Source organism: Sarcophilus harrisii, chromosome 4, assembly GCF_902635505.1.
Source record: "Sarcophilus harrisii chromosome 4, mSarHar1.11, whole genome shotgun sequence".
NCBI classification, from domain to species: Eukaryota; Metazoa; Chordata; class Mammalia; order Dasyuromorphia; family Dasyuridae; genus Sarcophilus; species Sarcophilus harrisii.
In genome coordinates this window covers 435,919,295-435,942,921 of record NC_045429.1, presented here as the reverse complement: position 1 = coordinate 435,942,921, position 23,627 = coordinate 435,919,295, and the positions used below count along the sequence as shown (strand labels likewise).

The following is a 23,627-nucleotide window of genomic DNA, read 5'->3' as shown; positions in this document are numbered from 1 at the left end:
TGTTTCCCTATTTACCTTTTCAAAGAAGGTAGGGAAGAGGGGGAGAAAGGAAAGGAAGCAGGCTAGCCTGGGGCAGGGGTGAGAGACAGGCCTGGACTGTCCCCACCCCACTAACCTGTCATGCCAGTTGGTTGGGTGACAGGCGTGGGGGTTATCTGCCCGGCCCGGGGTTCCCTGGAGGCGGTCCCTCACCATACTAAGCTAGGCAAGGAATGGTCACGTTCTTGGGCCGAAGGAGACAGCATACACACGGTTGGCTTTGTCGTAGTGGGCTGGGAAGAAGGGGGCGGGCACACATTGGGCACACAGCTCCCAGAGACATGTGCTCTCTACAGATTATTTAAGAAAGGCAAGCGCCCAAAGGAGAGAGTCTGCTAGGGTTGCGGATGGTCACCGGTTTGTTTTTGCTGGCTGGCTGAGCTGTTCCAGAACCCTGACAGGCTTCTTCTGTCGGCTGGGGGTCACATGGGGTACTTTCTGGGAGGTCCCTTCTGGCCAGGGCCCCTTTCCCAGTCCAATCTCTGAGGAATGAGGACTGGGCCTTTCCTTGGGCAGGGTCCCATTACATTATAGCTTTGGAGCTGAAAGGAACCCTTGGAACTCATCTAGTGCCAATGAGCCTGAGAGCCCAAATGCCTGGGCAAGGTCACCCAGCATCCTGGAACTCAGACCCTCCAGGCCCACTCTTTTCTCTGCGCTAAGTAAGCAGTGAACAGACCTGTTGCCATGTCAGTGCTGCCACCATTTTTGTGGGTTTGGGGTCCGGTTTCTATTTGGGGATGTTGAAAATGCCAGTGCTGGCATTCGTTGGGAGTCTGGGGCTTCCGGCCAGCCCTTGGCTGGCTCCTCCAGTGGTCAAGGCTTCCTTCTTGGTGTCTGCCTCCTGAGCTTCCCCTCTGGCTCCTTTGTTCCCAATCTCAGGCTTTCCAGGAAATGGCCTCCCTTTCAGGTCATTACCAGTTAAATATAGCACTGGGTGGAGGTTTGCCCGACTATTGACGTCTTCTTGTTGGGTGGAAGTGGAGACTCCAGGATGGAGAGGGAGAGAGCCTCCTTCATAGGTAGAGGCCGTGGGATGGAGGGAAGAAGGTTTCTTAGGGCATCGGTGCCAGGAGAGGTGTGGGCGTGCTTGTGGATAAACTTCCTGTTGGAAGGACTGAACTTTGAGCTGATGGTGGCCTGGTCCCCTGGCTGGATTACCTTCCTGCCCCACACCTTGTTTACTCTGGCCCATCTCCACCACCCAGTCTAGGGCAGAGGGCCTGAACGATCCCTATCCCAAGGACCTGACACCCTCTTCCCGAGACCTAACGTTGGTCCTGGAACATTATAGCTGCTTAATAATCGATTGACTGAGAAGGGCAGAGAAGAGTCAGAAAGGGCATCAATGGCATGGAATTGTGCTTTGGAGGAAGGCCAGCGGCCTCACACTTGTGTTCTGCTACTTTTTCACCCAGTCAGTCTCCATTTCTTGAGTGCCTACTGTGTGCCGTACATAGTTAGGCTTAGGTGGAAGCTAGTGCTGTCCCTTGTTGCCTCCCCTTGCAAGTCCTGCCTCCCCGACCTTGGTACCGTGCCTCCTCCAGGCCCCAGCCGCTCACCTTCAAAGGCTTCAGTTACAGTTTTCCTGGGGCATCTCTCGGTAGCCTCTCGCCTCCGGTCACCTCTGCCTGGCCACACTCTGGCTGTCAGTGCTGCTGGCCTTGGTCCAGGGACTGGCATGTGGGACAGCCCGTCCCACAGGTCCCTCCCGGGGAGTTCTGGGTGGAGCAGCCGGGAGGCCGGGACCTGAGAGAAACCTCCCTGCTGAGGGGTGGAGTGCTGGCTCTGTTTGCCTAGTGTCAGGAAGACTAAAGGCTTCCTAGCCGTGCTGGGTCACTGACTCGGAGGGCAATGCGGGGTGGGCTTTTTGGAGTGCGGGAGGCTGTTCCTCTGCCTCTTGGAGTCCGGGGCTGTCTGCAGCCAGACGCAGTCCATCTGGAGCAGGCAGAGCCGAGAGGCAGGAACCAACCGAGGCCTCCAACGGATCTGCTTTCCTGACCTGCTGGCCAGATTCCAAGCTGCTGGCAGTTAGATCCTGAGCCCCCCCACCCCCCCGGACTCTTGGGGTGCTTTGGTCTCCCCAGGGAAGGGAGTGGTCACCGGGGTGTGGTGAGTAAGGAAAAGGGGCTTGTTTTATCCGATGAGTTTGAGGGAGCAGAGCTGCTCCAGCCACTTCTTCCTGGGGTGTCCCCAGCGGGGCTCTGAGCTGGGGGGGCTTGATCGGGCTTCCCTGTCCCAAGTTGGTGGCGGACCTAGTGCTCCTTCTGATCCCCCTTTACTCTGCCATCCCCCTGTGTCCAGACAGTATGAGGAGGAAGCTTAGGGCGGGGGTGGGGACTTTTCTCAGGGGGGGCTGTCAGGCTGTTCTGGGGATGCGAGAGTGTCCAGAGTGGGGCCCTCCTTTCTCCTTTAAGTCTACCATCTTTTGGCCTGTTCTTTGTCTGGAGGTAGGATCGTGCGGCTTGTAAATTATCTATGTTCCCCTGACATTTCAAACAGCCCATTTCAGGCAGTGGTTTAAGCTGTGGGACTGAAGGTTTTAAAGGGCTCTTTTTCTCTGCTGGGGATTTTGCAGACGTTAGCGATGGATTTTTTATGAGATACTGGATGGGGAAGTCTTGGATTCGGGGCAACTAGATGGCGCAGTGGATAGAGCCGCCTTGTCAGGAGGACCCGAGTTCAAATTCAGCCTCAGACCCAGCGTGACACTTAATCCCCCTCCCAAAAAGGAATCTTGGATTCAGATCCTGCCTCCTTGACTTCCTCAGGTTTCAGTTTCTTCATCTGTAAAGTGAGAGCGGTAGCTTCTGAGGGCTCATGCAGCTCCATGGTTTCAGAGCCAGGACCTGTATTCAAATCTTGCTTACTCCTTCCTGTGGATGACCTTTGGGCTCTAGAAGAGCTTCAAGGTCCTTTTCAGCTCAGAGGCCTAAGCTTTGGGCCAAGACCTGGGCTTTGTGAGAAGGTGCTGAATATATCATGGTTAATAATCAAGAGTTCTTTGAGATAAAGCTGCTTTAAGCCTTTGAAAACAGAGCCTGGCTGAGTTGAGCCTTGCGGAGGCCATAGGTCATGGAGCTGGACACAGAGTTGGAAATAATTGAGTCCAGGAAGATCCTTAGGAAGCACACGAGGTGGATTTGACTCTTGGTCTAGATGTGTGGGCAGTGACTGTCCCTTGCTGGCTCGGGAGGCGGCCCCGAGGAAATGAACAGATGGGAAGAGATGGGTGGTCTCACGATCTGTTAGCTCAGCCCTTTTCCCAATTCCTCGCTTTACAGAGCGGGAAACCGAGGCCCAGGGTTGGGAACCGATTTGTTCAAAAGTCACTGAATTAAGGTCATTTGGGAACTTTTACTAGGAGCTTCTTGTGGAGGGTTTTCCCCGCTAAGGTCAAGGGTGTTTCGGCAAAGAAGAGGTGTCAGGGAAAGCAAACGGGCAAATTAACTGATGGGGAAACAGGGTCATTGGCTACGGCTCCACGGGCCAGTGCCTTTATGTGGGGAGCCTCGGCTTGGCTGGGCCACTGCTGGTTGACCGGCCAGCCCGGTGACGGGAGATGGCCAGGGAGGAGCCACTGTGGCTTCGAGCATGCCCTGGGGGTCCTGGAGCCGCTGATGTCACGCTAGACATGTGCAGTAGGCTTGGAGTACACCTGGTGTCAGATAAGCGCCCTGTGACGAGGGGTGAGTCAGAGGGCTGCGAGCTCAGCAGAACAGGCCCAGGAAGGTGGCTGGGCCTCTCCCCGCTCGGGGAGCCGGGCTGGCCTGGGTTGCTTCTAGCCGGCTGACGTTGGGTCCGAGCCCTGTGTGCAGTGCGAAGTGGAGGCTGTGGGGACAGCTGGGGGAGAAAAAAGCCCAGAGCTGAAGGAAATGGCCTCTCTGGAGGTCAGAGGCCAGGGGAGGAAGGCCTGTCATCCCAGGGAAAAGCATTTCCTTTGTTTTTATTTATGAGTGGAGCCTGCCTAGGCTTGTGGAGGGGAGGGGTGCCATGACCCATTCTCTCTGGCCCCTCTCTAAGCTGCTGTCCCTCGGGCGTCTAAAACCCCCACAGAAAGGTGACCCATTTATCTGTCCCCGTTTAAAGTCACGTCAGCTTGGCGTAATGGATTTGGAATTCGGCAATGGGGGGAAGAGGGAGGACACAAAAGCTATAACCGTGGACGGCTACTCTCAGGGCGCTCAAAGAGTACTGACCTTAGTCCGATGAGGGTCTGAGTTCAAATCCTGCCAGTGATGCTCACTACCTGGTCACACAGGGCAATTCATTTAACGCTCACGTTCTCCATCTGTAACAAGAGAGTTCCTTCCAGCTCAGGACCTAAGCTCCTCGCTTGTTAGGACTGATAAAATGGGATACGACCCCGGCACTCCCTCCCTAACGGTGGGAGAATGGTATTGTGTTCTATGAGAGTAATTGTAGAAATACTTGTGCTCCTCTGTTTTGGTGGGATTCAGGTAGGAACAGCCCTCTTTTTCTAAGTAAAAATGCTAAGGCTTTTGAAAAACGAATAAGACGGGTGGGTCGTCAGCTCTTCCACTGGGGGGGAATCCCAGAAGCACCGTGGGGACGCCACCATTGGTGCGAGGGGGATGGGGTGGGGGGTTCCTCGCCATTTCCCCATCCAGTTGGGGTCTCATTTCTTGGCTCGCATGCTGAGTTATTCTCTTTTTCTCAGATCCTCTTGTCATGGAAACTAACCAATTTGACTTTTTGGGAGCCCATGGTCTGGCTTTGGTGCTAAATTAATATAATAGTTGACCTCGTTTGGGCTTCTTCTTGTTGTTGCGGAAAAAAGTAGATGAAAATTCAAATTCCAGGATCCCTCAGCTGTAGGCTAGGATTCTGTGATTCATTAAGCACTTAGAGGCTGGGAAAGATGGAAGGAGGGCTTGAAGATCAAAGTAATATAACAAAGGAGGCAAGATCTTACCATTCTTGGAGTCAGAATAGAAAGGGAATTCCCAGGCAGATCTCCCTTCCCCCCTCTGCCCTTCCCCCATCAACCCACACCAGGGTCCCTCCGTGGCGCTGGGGTGACTGGTAAATAAGTGGGTCAGGAGGGCAAAGGGATCCGCATTTATAAGCATTGGGGGGGTGGGGCAGGGAGTGCTCAGGATGAGGAGGGGCTTTAGAGGCATGTTTACCCTGGAGAGAAGGCTGGGCGTGGGGATGGGAAGGGGGCAGATGGGATAGCTGGCTCATTTCTAATGCTAGAAGGGCTGTTCTGGGGAGAGGGATCCTATTTGTTCAGTACACAAGTTCCTCAGTTAAAAACTGACTGGGAATGATGTGAAATGGGCAATTTAGGCCTGAGGTCAGGAGATACATTACCAGTTAGATGATCTACAAGTAGGAGGAAGTTGCCTTAAGAGTAGATGGGGACCCCTCTACTGGAGGTTTTTGAGAGACAGTCTCAGCAGCATCTGGTGGCCTGGAGTGAAGATGCTTTTTGGGTACAAGTGGGTTTGTGTGGCTACTGAGGTCCCTATCAAATCACCATTATAGGGAAATGACTAAAAGCGGATCTATTAAGCACCTACTGTGTACCAGGCAGTCTGCTGGTGTTAGCAGTGGCTACAGCCCTGGGCCTTGAGTTGGGAAAACCAGCCTCAGAGACTTCCTAGCTGGGTGGCCCTAAGCAATTAAAAAAAAAAAATCACCCTTTGCCTCAGTTTCCTCAACTGTAAAACATAGATGATAACAGGATTTGCCTGATATCAGATAATAATACTTATAATAATATTTTTAAAGTGCTCTATCAGCATAGTGCCTGGAACATAGTAGGTGCTATATAAATGCTTATTCTCTCCCCTTTCCTTGCCTTTTTGCAGACACCAGGGGTACAGACACAAAAGGGAGGCCGTCTCTGTTCAGAGAGTTTACATTCTGATAGATCAGTTTAATACATATTGGGTAGTGACCTTGGAAGAGGGTTTGCTCTGGAAGGCAGCGTAACTGAGTAGAAAATAACTCAGCAAGAAATGGGGGCTGCCTTTGACACTAGCCACGTGATTTGGGGCGAGTAATTTAACCTCTCACCCTCCCCCCTTTCTAGACATCTCCCTCAGACTGATCTTCTGAACTGTAGATGGGTGGAGACCTGCATGGTGATGGAGAGCTCCACACCGGGAGTTTCCTGGGCCAATAAAATCAGAGACTTGACTATTGTTTGAACACCTAGACTGGTGAGAAAGCCAAATCCAAACCAGGGAGGTGCCTGAGGAACAGCTATGGGTGTGGGTGAAGTCTTAAAACATCCTGGAAAAGAGGTGTTGGCTCTGGGTTGTGGAAACAGACTGAGAATCTCCCAGCTCTCCCAGCGAATGGCACACGGGTGGTGCCTTTGGTGACGGACGGGTGAGTAAGTGCCCTCTTTCTGTCTAAAGGAAACTAAGAAACATGGAATTTTAGAGCTGGAAATCTCGTTCTCCTTCCCACCCTCATTTCACAGGGAAGGAAATTGAGAGGCAGGACTCTCCCAAGATTACAGCCGGGGGGATTGCCAGGGCTGGAGTCCAGGAGTGTTGCAAGGGGACAGGGGGATGGATGGAATGAACTCACAAAGTTTCTTCCAGGTCAGAGGTACAGTCCTTTTTGGGGTAGTGGTGGAGGAGCTTCTGAGATGGTTGCCTGGCATCTGGCCCTGGCCAAGTGGAACCAGGCTTGGGTCAAGAGAACATGGGTTTGTAGAGTACAGTGTCCTTGGGCTGGAAGGTGAAGGGATCTTGCCCAAGATTCCCCCTGGGGTTTTGAATCGGATTCTCCAACTCGTGTCCATGTTCTTTCCACTTTTGTCAAAGGTTTGAAGCTTTGAAATAGCCCTAGTGTGGAGGTGGGAAGCTGGACGCACGGGGAGGAGTGGGCTAACCTCGGCCTGGGGCTCCTCAGTCCCTGGCGGGGCAATGGGGAGCTGGACTTGGGACCTGGTGTACACCACCTCCGATGCAGCGTTCCTGACTATCCCGACTCCAAACCTGTTTTCTGTCATTCAGAGATGGCAGAAGTCTGGACTCCAGCCCTGGCAATGAATGCCCCCAGCTGTGTAATCTTGGGAGAGTTCTGTGTCTCAGTCTCCTTCTCTGGGAAATGGGGGCAGGAAGGTGAACAAGATCTCAGAGGGTCATTTACGTCCAGCTCTAAATTTCCATGTTTCTTAGTTTCTTTTAGACAGAAAGAGGGCACTTACTCACCCGTCTGTCACCAAAGGCACCGCCCATGTGCCATTTGCTGGGAGATTCTCAGTCTGCCTCCTGAATCTTTGCTGAGTCTCGATTTTCTTAACCTTAGATTGGGGCTAATGGTAGCACCTATCTTACAGGCTTGATGTGTGGATTAAACAAAACGGTGCTTTGCAGACTTGAACCACTGCGTGAACGCCACTTATTAAGCTTTTCGCTTGTCCCCTATCATCTTCCTCATTTTATTCTTGTCTCCATATTGAGCGGGACCCAGTTGGAAGTGATCCTGCCACAAGTTACTCTTCTAGCATTTTTTTATGTTTTGTGTTCAGGAACTAATTTACAGGTGGACAAAGTGATGGATTTTTGTTAGTTGGATGAAAGTATCAGGATTCAGGAGGATGGTGATGATGATGGTGGTGATGGGGATGAGGATGATGATGGTGATGAGAATGATGAAAGGGCAACAGACTTGTAGTGTGGGATTCTCTCCAGGGAAAAACGAGGAGGGAAGAGGAGGGAGGGCCATCCCACCCTATCCTCAGCAGCTGGCACTGATCCTGCTGATGAACACCTGATTGGCTTACCAAAGGCATCTGTTATGGGGCGAGATGGGGAGAGCCCATGAGAAGAGAGACCTCAGCAATCAGTGTATGAGTATGCTGACCTAGCCATCCCAGACCTGGGGGTTCTTGATGGCTGCTTCTGGGTTTATCTACTTGGTTTCTGGGTTTCTCTTGGTTTGTGACCCCTTCAGCTGCAGGGATGGAGGGGGAGGTCTCCAAGGTTGAAGGTAATCATGAGGGTGGGTAGGTACTTTATGGTACCTGCTCCTTTCCGGTGATATTGACTGACAGATAGACAGGAGAGTGGTAACTCCGGGGCTGCTGGGCTGCCTTTCCTCCTTTTTGCTCCTTCCTCTCCCCACCTCCTTCCTCTCTCCTCTTTGTCTTCTCTCCCTTCTCTCTGTCTCTCTCTTTTTCCCTCCCCCTTTCTCTCCCTCCGCTCCTCTTCTCTCTCTCTGTCTCTCCACCCCCTTCCTCTCTTCTCTTTCAAGCCGGTGGGAGCTACGTTCTGGCCCACCATGACTTCTGTCCTTCTGAGGTATATATTTAGGTATTGGTCATGGTGGGGAAAAGGATGTGAGTTTTTCAGAATCCTGTTTATCGAGGACTTGACCCTTCCCAGCCCATTCCCTCCTACCCCCAGCTGGTTGCTGTTTCTTTCAGCTGGGAACTTCCCTTTCCTTTTGTTTTTCCCTTTCTGGGATCTCGGGCCTCCACTGTGGGATGAGAGCAGCGAGGGGCTAGATGCTCCTGAGGGAGAGGGAGCTTTGTCTGGGAACAGGGGAGGGAAGTGCCGAGGGAGCTTTGTCTGGGAATGGGGGAGGGAAGTGCCAATGATTTCCTCCCTTAGATTTGGGGAAGAGAGCCCAGTAGGCGTTATCTTTTCCCTTTGGTTGTTGGTTAGAGATGGAGAAGCTGGTGGGCAGGAATCCTTTTGGGTTTTCTGGCCCTCTCAATTTGGGTTATCGTGATGAATCTTTTGAGGAATATACATTCCTCCTGATGCTTCCCCAGGTAACTCAAGTCCTATAAATTGTGACATCTCAAAGGCAAGAAGAAAATCAGCTTCAAAGATCTGGGGCTGAAGGGCACTTTGGAGGCCAGTTAGTCCAACCTCCTTTTGCAGATAAGAAAACTGAACAGAGGGAGGAAGGAAGGAGATGAGAAAACTGAGGGAAGTTGTGATTCGGGATTGGATGGGACCTTGCAGACTCAATCTCCTAATTTTATAAATGAGGGCACTGAGACCCAGAGATTGTTTTTTTTTCCCCTCAAGGTTGGCCAGGTAGGGAAAGGATGAGTCAAACTCTGTCCTTGGGTTCCCAGACTTCCTGCTCTTTGATCTCAAACTTCCTCCCTTGCTTTTCTTGGTCTTTGGAATTTCAGGAGTTAACAGGGACCTTGGATACCATGGAGTCCAACTCATTGGAGAGTTGAGGAAACTGAGGCCCTGGGAGGATAAAGGCAGGACAGACCAGGACAGGATTGAACACTCCACCAGCTAGAATATGGGTTGGGACTGGACCTGGGTCTAGGCTCTCTGTTGATTCGAGTTCCTAAATTCTCCTTTTGTGTTTCCATTTGTAGTGTCGCGCTGGGGAGCAGGGGCCCGGTGCTGAGCATCTGTAAGCCTCTGGGGGTCCACCTCTCACCCCCAAGACACCGACCATGTTTAACTTGATGAAGAAAGACAGAGATGGGAGCCGGAAGGAGAAGAAGGAGAAGAAGGAGAAGAAGGAGCGGATGTCGGCAGCCGAGCTGCGGAGCCTGGAGGAGATGAGTCTCAGACGTGGCTTCTTTAACTTGAACCGCTCCTCCAAGAGGGAGTCCAAGACAAGGCTGGAGATCTCCAACCCCATCCCCATCAAGGTGGCCAGTGGCTCGGACCTGCACTTGACCGACATCGATTCCGACAGTAACCGGGGCAGCGTCATCCTCGACTCGGGCCACCTGAGCACCGCCAGCTCAAGCGATGACCTCAAGGGCGACGAGGGCGGCCGGCCCTCGGTGCTGCAGCGGGCCGCCAAGTTCGGCTCCCTGGCCAAGCAGAACTCACAGATGATCGTCAAGCGCTTTTCCTTCTCCCAGCGCAGCCGCGATGGCAGCGCCTCGGAGACCTCCACGCCCTCGGAGCACTCGGCTGCCCCCTCGCCTCAGGTGGAGGTCCGGACGCTCGAGGGCCAGCTGGCACGTCAGGCCGGCCCCGGCGCCTCCTGGCCCGGCTTCAAGACCCGGGGCCCCGAGCTGGTGAGCAAACGGTTCGCTGCTGACCTGCGGCTGCCCGCCGTGGCGCCCCTTCTACCTCCCCCGCCCCGGGAGCTGGAGCTTCAGAGGCGCCCCACTGGGGACTTTGGCTTCTCCCTCCGGCGAACGACCGTGCTGGACCGGGCGCCTGAGGGGCAGGCCTACCGGCGGGTGGTGCACTTTGCTGAGCCCGGGGCGGGCACCAAGGACCTGGCCCTGGGGCTGGTGCCCGGGGACCGGCTGGTGGAGATCAACGGGCAGAACGTGGAGAACAAGTCGCGGGACGAGATTGTGGAGATGATCCGGCAGTCTGGAGACCATGTCCGGCTCAAGGTTCAGCCCATCCCGGAGCTGAGCGAGCTGAGCCACAGCTGGCTGAGGGGCAGCCTGGGACAGCAGAGGGAACCCACTGACGTAAGTCCTGCCATGGGCCTGGGGCTTGGGGGGAGGGAGGGCCGGTGTCTCCCTGGCTGCGTCTAGTCCTGAATACCATGTCCGGCACACAGTGGGTGTTTAATAATTGCTCATCGACTGACTGATTTCTGCTTAGAGGGCTGCGTTCCTCCTCGCGTGTCTCTCGGCTCAGGATGGTTCCGCTTTTCCATTTTTGTTGTTTTTAGTGTCTTTCAGGATGCTTTGCTCTCCTAAAGCATTTCCTAAGTGTTAACTGAATTATCGGTCCCAAGGGTATTATGGACGGTACAGGGGAAAACGCACTGTCTCTGGAGTTGCAGAGAATGGATTCAGATCCCACCTCCTGCCATGGGACTCTCTCCTTGACCTTGGGAAGTCTCTTAATCTCACTAACCTCAGTTTCCCCTTGTGTAAAAATGAGGCAGCGGGTATTTGATGGCCTCCGAGGTCCCTTCTCATGCTAAATCTCCTCCTGTTCTGTGAACTGCCAAACTCTGTGCATGTATTCCTTGTCATGGTGGGAGTGAGCCCCAGAGTTCTTCCAAGGGAGAAAAGTGGGAACGTTTCCACAGTCTCTGAGCGGGTTAGCCACGTGACCGGCTAACAAGGGCCAGAGGAACCTCTCCTGGCCCAGGGTGAACAGGGAGCATCTGAGCCAGATTTCCCAGCTGAGACGCGAGCTTCCCCAGGAGCCACTCCAGGGAGTGGTTGGGTGGTGACTCCTGGCAGAGCCTCTGGCGGGGATGGATGCCGGTAGATTTTCTCCCACCTCACAACCTCCCCTGCCCCTGCTGGGCTGTGTCACGGCCTGTGGCCTCCCCTGCACAGGTGGGTCTTCGTCCTGGAGGGTGTCGGGGTTTCCTTGGGGAAGTGGCCAAAGCCTTGGCCGGCCCGGCGCAGTCAGGGGGAGCACATCTCGCTGGAGCGTCTGGGAAGTCTCTGGGCTGCTCTGAGCCCAGGTTCCCTGTTATGTGAACCAGGAACACAAATTCTCCCAAGAGTTGCCTCATGGGATTTTTTTCTCAGGGTAATTATGAGGAAAGCCGTTTGTCCACCCTTAGAGTAGGTACAGACGGGGGCCTCTTGGTGTCTTGGCTGTGGGATTCTCTGGCTCAGATTTGGGGAGAACGAGAGGACCCGGCGCTGAAAGGGGCTAAGAGGCGGGCGCTGGTCCGATCTCCTCATTTTACAGAGGAGGAAGCTAGGGCTGAGCGGGATTCGATCCAAGGTCCCACAGGTAGTAAGTGGCAAAATTAAGATATGGGCTGAAGACGTGCTGGCCCACAAGTCTGTGGGAGGGAGCGGCTGTTTAGGACTGACAGCATCTCAAAGTAAGGGTACAGAAAAGTGTCCGTCCATTAACAGGCGCCGGCATTAAGGGTTGTTCCGTTTTCCCCTCATTCCCCTAAGAGCCTTTGGGCTCTCTCTGGGGAGAAGAAAAGGTTGGTTGTTTGAGGAGGTGCTAAGTATGGCCCTTGGGGGGACGGCAGATTCTGAGCCTCCCTGGGGAGCCCGGCCACTTCCCAGTATTCCCCAACAGCGCCACTTGAGGCATCCCCAGAGTGAGGGCCCGACCTTGCCAGGAGATGGAGGTGCAGCTTTCCCGGTAGCACGGGTCTCCACAGGTGCCTTGGAACCTCCATCCCGGGGCCCCTCCTCTTGGCTGCTGGGGAGCTTTTGTCCCAGGTGACTCAAGTCCTGCTCTAGAATCAACCTCTGGTGACCTGCCCACAGTTTAGCATCCGTGCTGAATGCCCTGCCTGAATGAACCAGCAGATGTTTCTGGGTCTGGGAGTGGGCGGAAACGTTGAGGAAGCGGGGAGAGGCAAGATCCCTGCTTTCTCTCTGTTTAGGGGAAATGGACAGTGAGGGCAGCCGGCTGACCTTGAGGCCCGAGGGGCAGCAGAGAGCCATATGCAGAACCACGAGGGAGGCGGGGCTCGGCGTCTGGGACACAGGGCTCAGCGTCCAGGCCCCCTCTCTGGCTGGAACCTGGGCGGCTTTGCCAGTGGGGGTAAGGGGAGGGGGAAGAAGAGGCAGAGGAAGGAGGAGGGGTCTGGGTATCTCAGAGCCAATGTGCCTTGGTTAACCTCAAAGCCAGATGACCTGGATTCAGATCCTACCTCAGATACTTCCCTGACTTTGTAGTCCTGAGTAAATCATCTTTCTGGGATTCAGTTTCTTCATCTGTTAAAGCAAGAGGTTGGACTCGGTGCCCTCTTAGTCTCCTTCGACTTGAAATACATGATTTTAAGCTCTTTCTCAGAATGGCAGGATTCAGACGGCCCTTGGTATGACGTGAGGAGTAGGCTAAGGGCCCTCCGGTCATGGCTTCCCCCTGATTCCTCACCAGAGTCCTCTGTTTTGGCGCCAAGTTCTGTCTAGCACAGGGGTCCTCAAACTTTTTAAATAGGGGTCAGTTCACTGTCCCTCGGACTGCTGGAGGGCCAGACTATAGTGAAAACAAAAAGTTTGTTTTGTGGGCCTTTAAATAAAGAAACTTCATAGCCCTGGGTAAGGGGGATAAATGTCTTCAGCTGCTGCATCTGGCCCACAGGTCGTAGTTTGAGGACCCCTGGTCTAGCACGTAGGAGAAGAAGCATTTCTGCCATTCTTGAAGATCCCTTAGTTCCCTCATCTGTAAAATGGACTCTTACGTCCATCCCAGGTGTGATCACTGCCCAGTCTGTGTGACCCTATGGGCCAGCCAGATTAATTTTAAAAGAAGGAAACTGAGGCAGAGAGGAAGGTGCTCAAGGCCCAGAGGGTCACCGCATCTGCCTGTATGATTTTTGTCAAGTCACGTCGGCTTCCTGGCCCTGGGTTACCTGTTCTGTCAGAGGAGGAGGGTTAGCGTAGTGGCCTCCGAAGCCCCGTTCTGCCTCGGGCTGATGTCAGCGGGCACACCTTGGCACTCTAAGGCCACATAATCTGTCTCCTCCATGAGTCACCATTTTCCAGCTTTACGGCTTTCCCGTGTCGCAGCTGCCTGGAATTTAAAAGCTTTCCTTCTCCAGGGAAATCTAAGATGTGGCACAGGAGCGGGTGGGCATGGAGCCAGGGCAAATGTCTCTGTAGCATCGGCTTGCAAGAGGCCCCCGGGGGGAGGGCAGAGCCAGCTGGTGCCCAAGGTGGCTCCTGCCTGTGAATGAGCAGATAGGACTTGGGGAAAGATGCCGTGCAAAACCAGGTACCCATAAGTCTCCCTTTGACCCAGCACCAAGAAATAGGGTCCTGGAAATGGGCCTGGAAGGAAAACCGAGTAAGTGGCGGAGTCAGCGGGATTGGAACCCGGTTCTCTGATAAGCTGTTGTGTTTTGTCACTGTCCTGCCCCAGTCTCTAGTCTCTAACTAGAAAGTGTTCCGGTTCCTTCCTGCCAGCTGGGGGAGGTGGCCGGGTACCGTGGGCAGTTTCTGGGCAGGGAGAAAGGGGATGAGTTGGAACAGGTGATGCTGGCACTCCCTCCACCACCTGGCAGGCCCACGTGTCTCCTCCTCCTTCTCCTCCTCCTGGAGCTTCTCTTATGAAGCACTTATTTCTTTGCCAAGAATCAGTCTTCCCGGCTGTCCATGGTCCCCAGACTGTCGGGGGCCTGGCTCCTGGGCAGCGCATCCTGACGGCTCCCAGACCCCCTTGGGGCTTGGGACTCTTCCCGGCAACCTCTCGAGCCCGACTCCCAGGGAGTCCTCGTGGACCTCTCTGCCCTCCCCCTGCCCAGAGCCGCGTTCCCGCTGTTGTTGGGTCAGTCTGGACGGCGGGAGATGGAAAGCCGGCTCTTTATCTCCCTCAGAGACTCTCAGGAGAGATTGTGCTGCGGTGGGCCCAGAGCTGCCTTTGTCTTTGGGTCTGCTTGTCTTGTGCCCTGCCCATTAGGGGAAGGAAGGACCAGAAGCTGCACAGAGGTGCAAGTGAGCAAGCACCGGCCCTAATTGGAACCACTTCCTCTTTCTAAAGTGCCTTGAGGATGTTTTGTTAGGAACGTCTATAGCTGGGGGTGGGGACGGTCATAGCTGTTCCAAACTAGTGGTTCTGGAGCTTTTGGAAGAATACACCCACAGATCCGCTTTTGTTAAAAATTAATTTTTGTGTTTTTTTGTTTTTATAACCCTTGATTCCTCCCCTCCTCCTCCCCTCACTACTCTTCCCTCTTCCCACAGAGCTGCCCCATCTAACAAAGAAAAAGGAAAAAAAATCAGCAAACTGAAAAAAAGGGGGACAATCTGGGCAGTGTTCTGCTAGGCAGGGAGGTGATGACGGAGTGGATAGAACCAGGCCTGAAGTCAGGAAGACCTGAATTCAAATCTGAGACACTGGCGGTGTGACCTTGGGTATTTAACCTCTGCCTGCCTCAGTCTCCTCATCTGTAAAATGGGGGTCATAATGGCACTTATCTCTCAGGGGTGTTGTGAGGGTCTAATGAGTTGAAAATTGTAAAGCATTTAGTGTTGTCATGTCTGGAGTAGGTGCTGTATAAATGTGAGTGACTTATCACGTCTGGAACATAGTAGGTGCTGTATAAATGTGAGTGATTTATTGTCACGTCTGGAACATAGTAGGTGCTGTATAAATGTGAGTGACTTATTGTCACGTCTGGAACGTAGTAGGTGCTGTATAAATGTGAGTGACTTATTGTCACGTCTGGAACGTAGTAGGTGCTGTATAAATGTGTGACTTATTGTCACGTCTGGAACATAGTAGGTGCTGTTTAAATGTGAGTGACTTATTGTCACGTCTGGAACGTAGTAGGTGCTGTTTAAATGTGAGTGACTTATTGTCACGTCTGGAACGTAGTAGGTGCTGTATAAATGTGAGTGACTGTTATTATGTGAGCTCCCTCTATCCTCCTGCAACACTGAAGAGGGGATGTCTTCTCTTATAGTCACACTTGCTCTTTAAAATTTGGCAATATTCATCTCTAGGTTCATGATGGTTGTCCATTTGCATTGGGGTCATCCTTGTGTTTATGGCCCAGCTTACTTGCTGTTTTGTTTAGCCCAGTATAATTTGGCCAACGGGCATCTACTTTGCTTGAATTCTTTGATACCCTTCAAAAAAAAAAGGCTGTTATACATATTATGATTTATGTGAATTCTTAAAAAAAAAAAAAAAATCAGTGACCTCACTGGGGCAAATGCATAGAAAGTGGGATCTCTGGGTTAAAAGGCCAGGGTGTTTTAGTCACTTTATTTTTTCATAATTCCAAATTGCTTTCCAAAGTAGTTTTATTAATTTGCAGTTCTACCAACAATGCACAAGTGTGCCTCTCTTTCTACTCCTCCTCCAACATTGACCATCCCCATCTTTTGCCGCCTTTGCCAGTTTTCTGAGTGTTTTGGTTTGCCTTTCTCCTCTTATTAGTGACCTGGAGCATTCTTTCAAGTCGGTTATTTTTGGATAGACTCAACCGAGACCCAGGGGAAAACCCTTTGACTTTCAGATAGCACCTTCTGAGCTTCTGTGCCCTGGGGACAAAGTTCCAGCAGCCCTCTTTAGTTACACCTCTGAGTCAGAAGCTTAGGTTTTCTGAGTCTAGTGAAATTGGAGTGGCTGCAGGTACAGGTGAGGATCCTAAGAGTTACGGGAAATTCCTTTTTTTGGATCCTTGTTCTAGATGAAGGTCCCGAGGTTCCAGAGCATGGACACTGAGGTCTGGGTCCAGCAAGGGTGGTTTTTGAGAGAGGGGCTTCCCATTTTGTTTGTTTTTTCCCATTTTGAATTCCCAAGCTCTGTCCTGGGACAGGAGGCCTGCTGCTGGGGAGTGGAGGAAGGGAGGCCAGCCTTCAGCCTCCCACCAGGGCTGGGGGACGAGTCTGGCCAGTGGGCCAGCCTCCTGGGTGCAATCACTGAGCAGTTAAGCTACACCAGCTTCTCTGATCTTCCTGGTCATGCCAGGAAGCCATGGCAACGTGCCAGGGCTGGAAGAGAGAAGGTGACTCACCTGGAGTCCTTCCTTTCCTTGCCTAATCATGGAGGGAGGGACTGGCGGCAGAAGAGAAAGAGTCAGATCTTGTCCGACTACCTTCCATGGCCCTCTTCTCCTCTGCCTTTCCCTCTCCCCCCGCCTCTGGAGCTTCCCGAGCTCTCCAGCTGCTTTCTTAGATCTGAAGCTCCTGCTCTTAGATCTTGGGCTCGGAGCTGCCTCAGAATCATTCTGTCAAAGCCCCTCATTTTACAGAGTAGGAAACTGAGTCCCGGAAAAGTGAGTAGGCTTGAGCATATGGGAAATGGGTTGGGGGAGTTTTCCCTTTGGTTCTGGAAAAGAAGGCAGGTCGGGGTGGGGCTCAGGTAGAATTCCCTAAGCTTTGCCCTTCAGTGTCCTTGTTCTCCCATTCTTTTTGCCTCTAGGCCCTACAGGCCAGAGATAAGCCTTGGGTGCTTATTTCTGGGAAGGAATGGGAGTGGTTCCAAGGCTTCCTACCCTAGTGGCCTTTTCCACTCAGGAGGTGGAAGGCCCAGGTAACCAGGTGCCCATGTACCCATGTTTCCAGGTGTCCATCTAGTCAGGAACCCATGTACCCATGTTTCCAGGTGTCCATGTTCTCAGATGCCCATGTTTCCAGGTGCCCATGTACCCATGCATCCAGGTGCCAGATACCCAGGTGCCTAAGAGCCTGGATAGCAGGTACCCAGACAGTAGGGACCCACAGGAGCTGGGGCACAGTGGATTTCCAGCCTGATTTTCAGATGGGGGAGGGTCTCCAGCCCCCCACCCCAAGGCAGAAAGTTCGGGTGCTTGGCGCTGGAGGGGATGCCGGCAGATTCCTCGCGGCTCCTTGGTCCGGCGGATTGGGTGCTGTGGTCTCAGCACTTTGGAATGCTTCTGTTCCTAATTTAACTCCAAACGAACCTCTGATTTTTTTTTAAACAGGAAATTTTTGCCATTTCTTGTGCCAAAGCTCCAGGCACCTCTGGCATTGGAGAGGGCCAGTGTGCAAGCCTGGAATCAGGGGGCTTAGGGCCTCCGCTTGTGATGGAAGATGGGCGGAAGATCAAAGGCTCCTAGACTTCAGAGGTCATGGAGTCCAGGCCCTTTCCCCTGTAATTTAGATGAGGGCTGGAAAGTTAAATGACTTGTCCAGGGTCACAGAGCTGGTAAATGGATGAGGCAGATTTTAGGGACTGCCGGTTGAATCAGACTTAACTGCCCATGGGGAATATCCCGAGCATTTCTCCCTCAGTAGTGAGGGTGCAGGGCTGTCTGATGAGCATCTCTGTCCCCCTCTCCGTCTTTTTCTCTCCCTGGGGTCCCCATTCGACCCTTTCAGACCCCCTGGCAGCTCAGGCTGTGGGTAATGGGCACAGTGCCCGGGCAGCACTGGACCTTCTGGGTGGGGGTAAGCCTGGAATGCCGGCCCTGTGGGGAGCCCCAGGGTGAGAGCTGGGTCTCCCCACAGCCTGAAGATCTGCTCTGACCTCTGCCCCTGTTCCCGGTAGTGTACCCACTGTGCTTCGCTCCCAATGTCCCCTGGGCAGCCCTGCCCTCTGCTCCCTCCTAATCTTTATTTACATTGAAATGGTTCTGGAAAATACCAGATATGCAAAGGCCTGGGCTTGGGGAGGGGGGGTGGGGGGGTGGGAAGGCAAGTATTTTAAAAATGCTGCAAATCGCTGCAGCGTTTCCCAGAAACCACAAGCACGCGCTCCGCCTGCCAACAGGACTGGGGCTGCCCCTGCACCGAGGCGCTGCCTCCCCCCCCCCCCCCAACCCACCTTAGGATGGCTAACGGAGGGAAGGGGGCAGCCAGGGAAGGAGAGGCCTGGGAGGGGACAGACAGAGAGGGAGATAGACGGGCACAGAGAGAGAGATGGAGAGAGACACACAGAGAAACGGAGAGAGAGAGGGAGAGGGGTAGGGGTTGTAGGGAGAGAAACAGACAGAGAAACAGAGAGACAGGGTCAGAGACAGAGAGAAAGAGAAACAGAGACAGCGACACACAGACAGAGACAGAAAGATAGAGACATGGGGAGGGAGGGAAGGAGAGAGAAAGAGAGAGACAGAAAGAGACACAGAGAGAGGAGAGAAAGAGGGAGGGAGTTAGAGATGACAGACACAGGGAGAGGGAGACAGCGAGACACACAGAAACAAGAAATAGAGAGAGGTACAGAGACAGAGTGGGTGTGTGTGGGGTGTGGGAGAGTAAAATGGGAAGGCTGATAGACCACAGCCCGTGGGCAGGGCCCTCCCTGCCCCCCATATAGTGGCCGGCTGAGGAGGCCTGAGGTTGCCCACCCTCACCCCTCACCCGGACTCTGTGGTCCGGCTGGAGGCTGTTGGACTTGGAGGAGATCACCTTGTTCTATTTCAGTAAAGAGGACAAGGGCTCTCAGTTTCTTTGGTCTGGGCCCCATTTCTGTTGGGTCAGTGTTTTTGAGAGCCCAGGTCTGGGCCTTGCCCACGGTCCCCCCTCCCCCTCTGCCTCCTCCGCAGGCTCCCCCTCCCCCAGGAACCAGGTAAGGGAACTGCCTCTAATGCAGGGATTCTGAGCCCGGAGCCTCTGCAGACTGTTGTGATAGCTGTATTTCAGTATAAATGGCTTCCCTTGCAATCCTCATATTTAATGGGGTGCCAGGATGGACCCAAGGATGGCCAGGACACAAGCCAGTTCAGCACCTCCCTCTGCTCCTCTTAGGCCGCTTATTTGGGGCAGGGAGAGCCCTATCCTGGGGTCTGGTTCCTTGGGGATACAGGATATTCTGTAAAAAGGAGAAAAGCTGCCTTTTATGGCCCGATCCCCACTTTCCCCAGCAAGTCCTTGTGAACTGGGGAATTTCTCAAGGCCTCACAGATTTATAGGAGTCAGAGCTGGAAGCGCTCCATGAATGGGGCTCATGGAGGTGGAGTGACCTCCCATACAGGGAGTGGCAGCTAGACCTGTGATTGGAACTCTGGCCTTCTGACTCCAGGCTCAGCTAAAACGCACCTTCTCTGTGAGGCCTTTCCTGATTGTCCCAGCTACCAGCTCCCCTCCCCGCCTTTTCTTTCCCTCCCCTCCCAACAAATCCCCCCAGATTTAATTTGAATCTACTTAGAAGTGTACATGTTACTGTTATTTTATTTTTCATTTGCAGTGCCTGGAATTATACTTGATACATAGTAGGTGCATAATAAATGCTGGTTGGTTGATTGATGTAGGGATCGACCTAAACTTCATAACACTCATGTAGAAGCTGCATGATAAATGTTTGTTGATTGGTTGGTGCACTGATTGACTAACCTTCATTATACACATATAGTAGGTGCATAATAAACGTTTGTTGATTGGGTGACCTAAGCTTCATAGTACACATATAGTTGGTATATAATAAATGTTTGTGGATTGATTGGTGCGCTGATTGATCTAAATTTTATAGTACCTACATAGTAGGTACTATATCATTATTATTATTATTATATATTATATTATTAATAAATGCTTGTTGATTGGTATACTAATTGACCTAACCTTCAATATGCACATATAATAGGTGCATAATAAATGTTTACTGATTGACTTACTTAAGCTTCATAGTACACACTTAGTAGGGTTTTAATAAATGTTTTATTGATTGATCTAAGCTTCATCATACATACATAGTAGGTGCATAATAAGTGCTCACTGATCAGCTGACTTAAGCTTTGGTTGCCTCATCTGATTTGCTTGGGTCCTTGGATCTGAGAGAAATGTGAATTTGAAACAGAAATGAAAATAGACCCAAGACAGCGTTTGAGATACACTCCCCAGCTCCGGGGCTTCTCCTCCTCCAGGCTTTTGCTACTCCTACTCATCAGCTGCTGCCTTCTCTCCAGGACTCTCCAACTGAGCTTGCCATCTTGGAGACTCCTGGTTTCTTTTGTCCTCCATTCAAGGTTCCCTTTTTTATTCTTTCCTGGACCTCATTCCCTTCTTTCTCTCTTCCCCTCCAATGGGAAGAGAGCAGGGGAGCTAGTTTGTAAATCTTGGTTTCAGAGCCATCTTGGAGACGCCTTTCTCGTTTATTCTCTGGTCCTTCTCAAGGTTCCTTTTTTCTATTTTTTCCTGGACCTCATTCCCTCCTTTCTCCCCTCCCCTCCAATGGGAAGAGAGCAGGGGAGCTAGTTTGTAAATCTCAGTTTCAGAGCCCTCTTGGAGACTCCTTTCTGGTTTCTTCTCTGGTCCTCTTCAAGGCTCCCTTTTCTATTCTTTCCTGGTCTCCATTCTCTCCTTTCTCCCCTCCCCTGCAATGGGAAGAGAGCAATCTTGGTTTCGGAGCCATTTACAGGGGAGAGGGGAAATAATAACCCTTGGTCTCCTCTGTAGTGTGTTGTGGAAACATTCTAGCCTTGAATCAGGACCGCTGGGTTCTGAAAGGCCAGTCTCTGCCATGATTATCCCCTTGATCTCCTCCCCAGCTGCCATAACTTCTACCCATTCCCCTCCCCCAACTCCAATTATCTTGTGTGTAGTAGGCGCTTAAATGATTCTTGACTGATTAACTGTATGATTTTAAGAAATCACTTCCACTCCCAAGGTCTCCTTGGAGGACAGAGAATGTTGAGTTGTTCTGTCTGAATAAAGAGGGTGCTGTCGGGTGAGAAGCCCGGCCATCTTGGCTTTGGGGTCCATTTTAGTTAGATAAATGATTTTGGAAAGGAGGCAGGACTGGATGGTGTCTGAGGTTCTCTTTAAGAACCAGAAAAGGGAGGACAAGAAGAGGAATTCATAGGAGTTTATGCATATAAAAACTTGCCAGTAAGATTCTGAGGCTCACGGATGGGTGACCGAGCGAGATTTAAGGGATCTTCTCTGGACGCTTTTATAGAGGGCAGATTTGCACCTGCCGACGAGAGCTGATTTGGTACCATAGATTAGGAATTTAGAGGGAAACTAGTCCAGAATGTTTATTTTATTGGTGGGGAAATTGAGTCCCGGGGAGGCAAAGTTAATTATAGGATGATAGAGCTGAAGGAGACCTCTTTATTATATAATAGATAGGGAAATTGAGACCCAGGGAGGCTAAATGAGTTATAGGATGATAGAGCTGAAGGGGACCTCTCTATTATATTATAGATAGGGAAACTAGGTCCAGGGAAGCTAAATGAGTTATAGGATGATAGAGCTGAAGGGGGCCTCTCTATTATATTATAGATAGGGAAACTGAGGCCCAGGGAGGCTAAATGAGTTATAGGATGATAGAGCTAAAGGGGGCCTCTCAATTATAGAGACAGGGAAATTGAGGCTCAGGGAGGCTGAGTTATTGGATCATAGATTTAGTGCTGGAAGAGGCCTTAGTAACTGTCAACTCTAATATCTTCAATTTCCATCCAGACGAGGAAAATGAGAAATGAGTTGCTTTTTTCAGGGTCATCCAATGAGTGGATTGTCCGGGTTTTCTTGACTACTGAGTCTAGTGCCCAGGATTGTGGGTGATGATTTCTTGGTGTATATAGCTTATATTTCTTAGTTGATTGTAATCTCATTGAAGACTAATCCATCTCAATCTTAATGCATTTTGTATCATCTAACATGACATTTTGTCCAATAACTATTTTGAGTGATATTTGATGGATGTTTGCACCAGGGCTATTCTATGTCTCTAAAAGCCTGTTTCCCTGTTCGTAAGCCTTTTTTGCCTTAATATTAGGCCTTCGACTGCCTGCCAGTTTCTCCTGATGCTAAGACAGCTCCCTCTATTATGATATGTCTCAGACACATCCCCAGTACTACTTTGGTGAGAGACAGAATAATGATAAGAGCTGGTATTTTCTTTTCCTTTTTCTTTTTTCTTTTCCTGAGGTAATTGGGGTTAAGTGACTTGCCCAAGGTCACACAGCTAGGAAGTGTTAAGTGTCTGAGATCAGGTTTGAACTCAGGTCCTCCTGACTTCAGAGTGGGTACACTATCCATTACACCAACTAGCTGCTCCAGAGCTGGTATTTTCAAAGCCCTTTTTTGACCAAGAGTCTGAGCGTCAGAGAAGCTCAGTGGCTTTTCCATATTGACCAGCTAGTAAGTCGGGGAAGGAGGGAAATAATCTTCGATCATGGCACTTTTAAAGCAAAGACAGTCTTCTCTATTTTCTCTCTGTCCCGGATCTCCTTCCTGTGAGATCCCCCTTCCTTTAATAAGGGAATAAGCTCAGTTTGTCTTTGAAATCCCCCCTCCCATTTGTTTTGGCCTTGCCCTAGCTCGTGGTCATGTTCTGCTTTCTCTGACTTTTTTTTTTTTTTGGAAGGGGGATTTGGTGGGGGAGAGGCAGTTAGAATGGCTGGAATGGGGGTTAGGGTTAGGAAGGAGCCGGTCCTCTCCAGGCTGGCTTGTGAGAGGCAGGTCTGGGAGGGAATGGGCTCACTGGAAGGATCTCCTGTCCATTCCCCTGCACTAGTCCCAGAGGCATCTCTGGTGGAGAGGGAGGCAGATTTGGGGGAGTGGGCCACAGCTCTGAGCATCCGGTCCCCAGGGATGAGAGAGGAATGTGCTTCCCTTCCCAGCGTGGGTCCTGGAGGGGGTGGAATGCAGCGGGGCAGGGGCTGTTGTTTCCTCTTCCCCTCTCCCCCTCCCCTCTTTCCTCTTCCCCTCTCCCCCTGCCGTCTTTGTGTTGGAATGTCAGAAGATGGGAATCTGCACAGCAAGGTTTTTTCCCAGCCAGAGCAACAGATTCCAGCTGGAGACTGGGGACAGCTCCCGGGCAGGCCGGGGTTGTGAGAGGGAGAAGAGAAATGGTCCCTGGCCAGCTTTCTCCTGTCTGTGGGGGCCTCCCTTTCATATCTCATCGCCTCCCGGCAGGCGAGGAACAAAGCCGCCCGATTCAGGGTCAGGTTGCTGAGAATTTCGGGAGCTCCAGGTGGGAGCCATTACAGTGACAGGGAGAGCCAGGGACCAGTGCTCCTCCTGGCTGTGGATTCTGGACCCCAGCTCCTCGAAGCCTGGAAACCAGCCTGGCTCTGCCCAGGCCACACTGGACAGATGGCGGGCTGGCGCTGTTGCAGATTGCTGATGTAGTGTGGCTACCGCACGGAACATCGTCACGAGTCCAGGATCTAGAGTCAGATCCTAGCAGCCAGGTGGTGGGCAGAGTGTTGGACCAAAGTCGAGATACCGGAGGAGTTGGCCATTTCCTCCTTCAATTTATTTTACAGATGAAGTAAACTGAGGCAAATTACTTGCTCAGAGTCACACAGCTAGTAAGGGTCTGGATTTGAACTCGGGAAGGTGAGTCTTC

General features: G+C 52.0%; 1 protein-coding gene across 1 annotated transcript in view; it reads left to right on the top strand.

Moving 5' to 3' along the window:
- Positions 1–975: 975 nt before the first annotated feature.
- Positions 976–23,627, top strand: part of MYO18A (myosin XVIIIA) — a 135,305-nt gene continuing 112,653 nt past the window's right edge. Inside the window, exons 1-2 of the mRNA XM_031968735.1 lie at positions 976–2,151; positions 9,377–10,447. Of these exons, the coding sequence (XP_031824595.1) occupies positions 9,458–10,447 (990 nt within the window). The 5' untranslated portion in view covers positions 976–2,151; positions 9,377–9,457. The remainder of the gene's footprint in view (positions 2,152–9,376; positions 10,448–23,627) is intronic.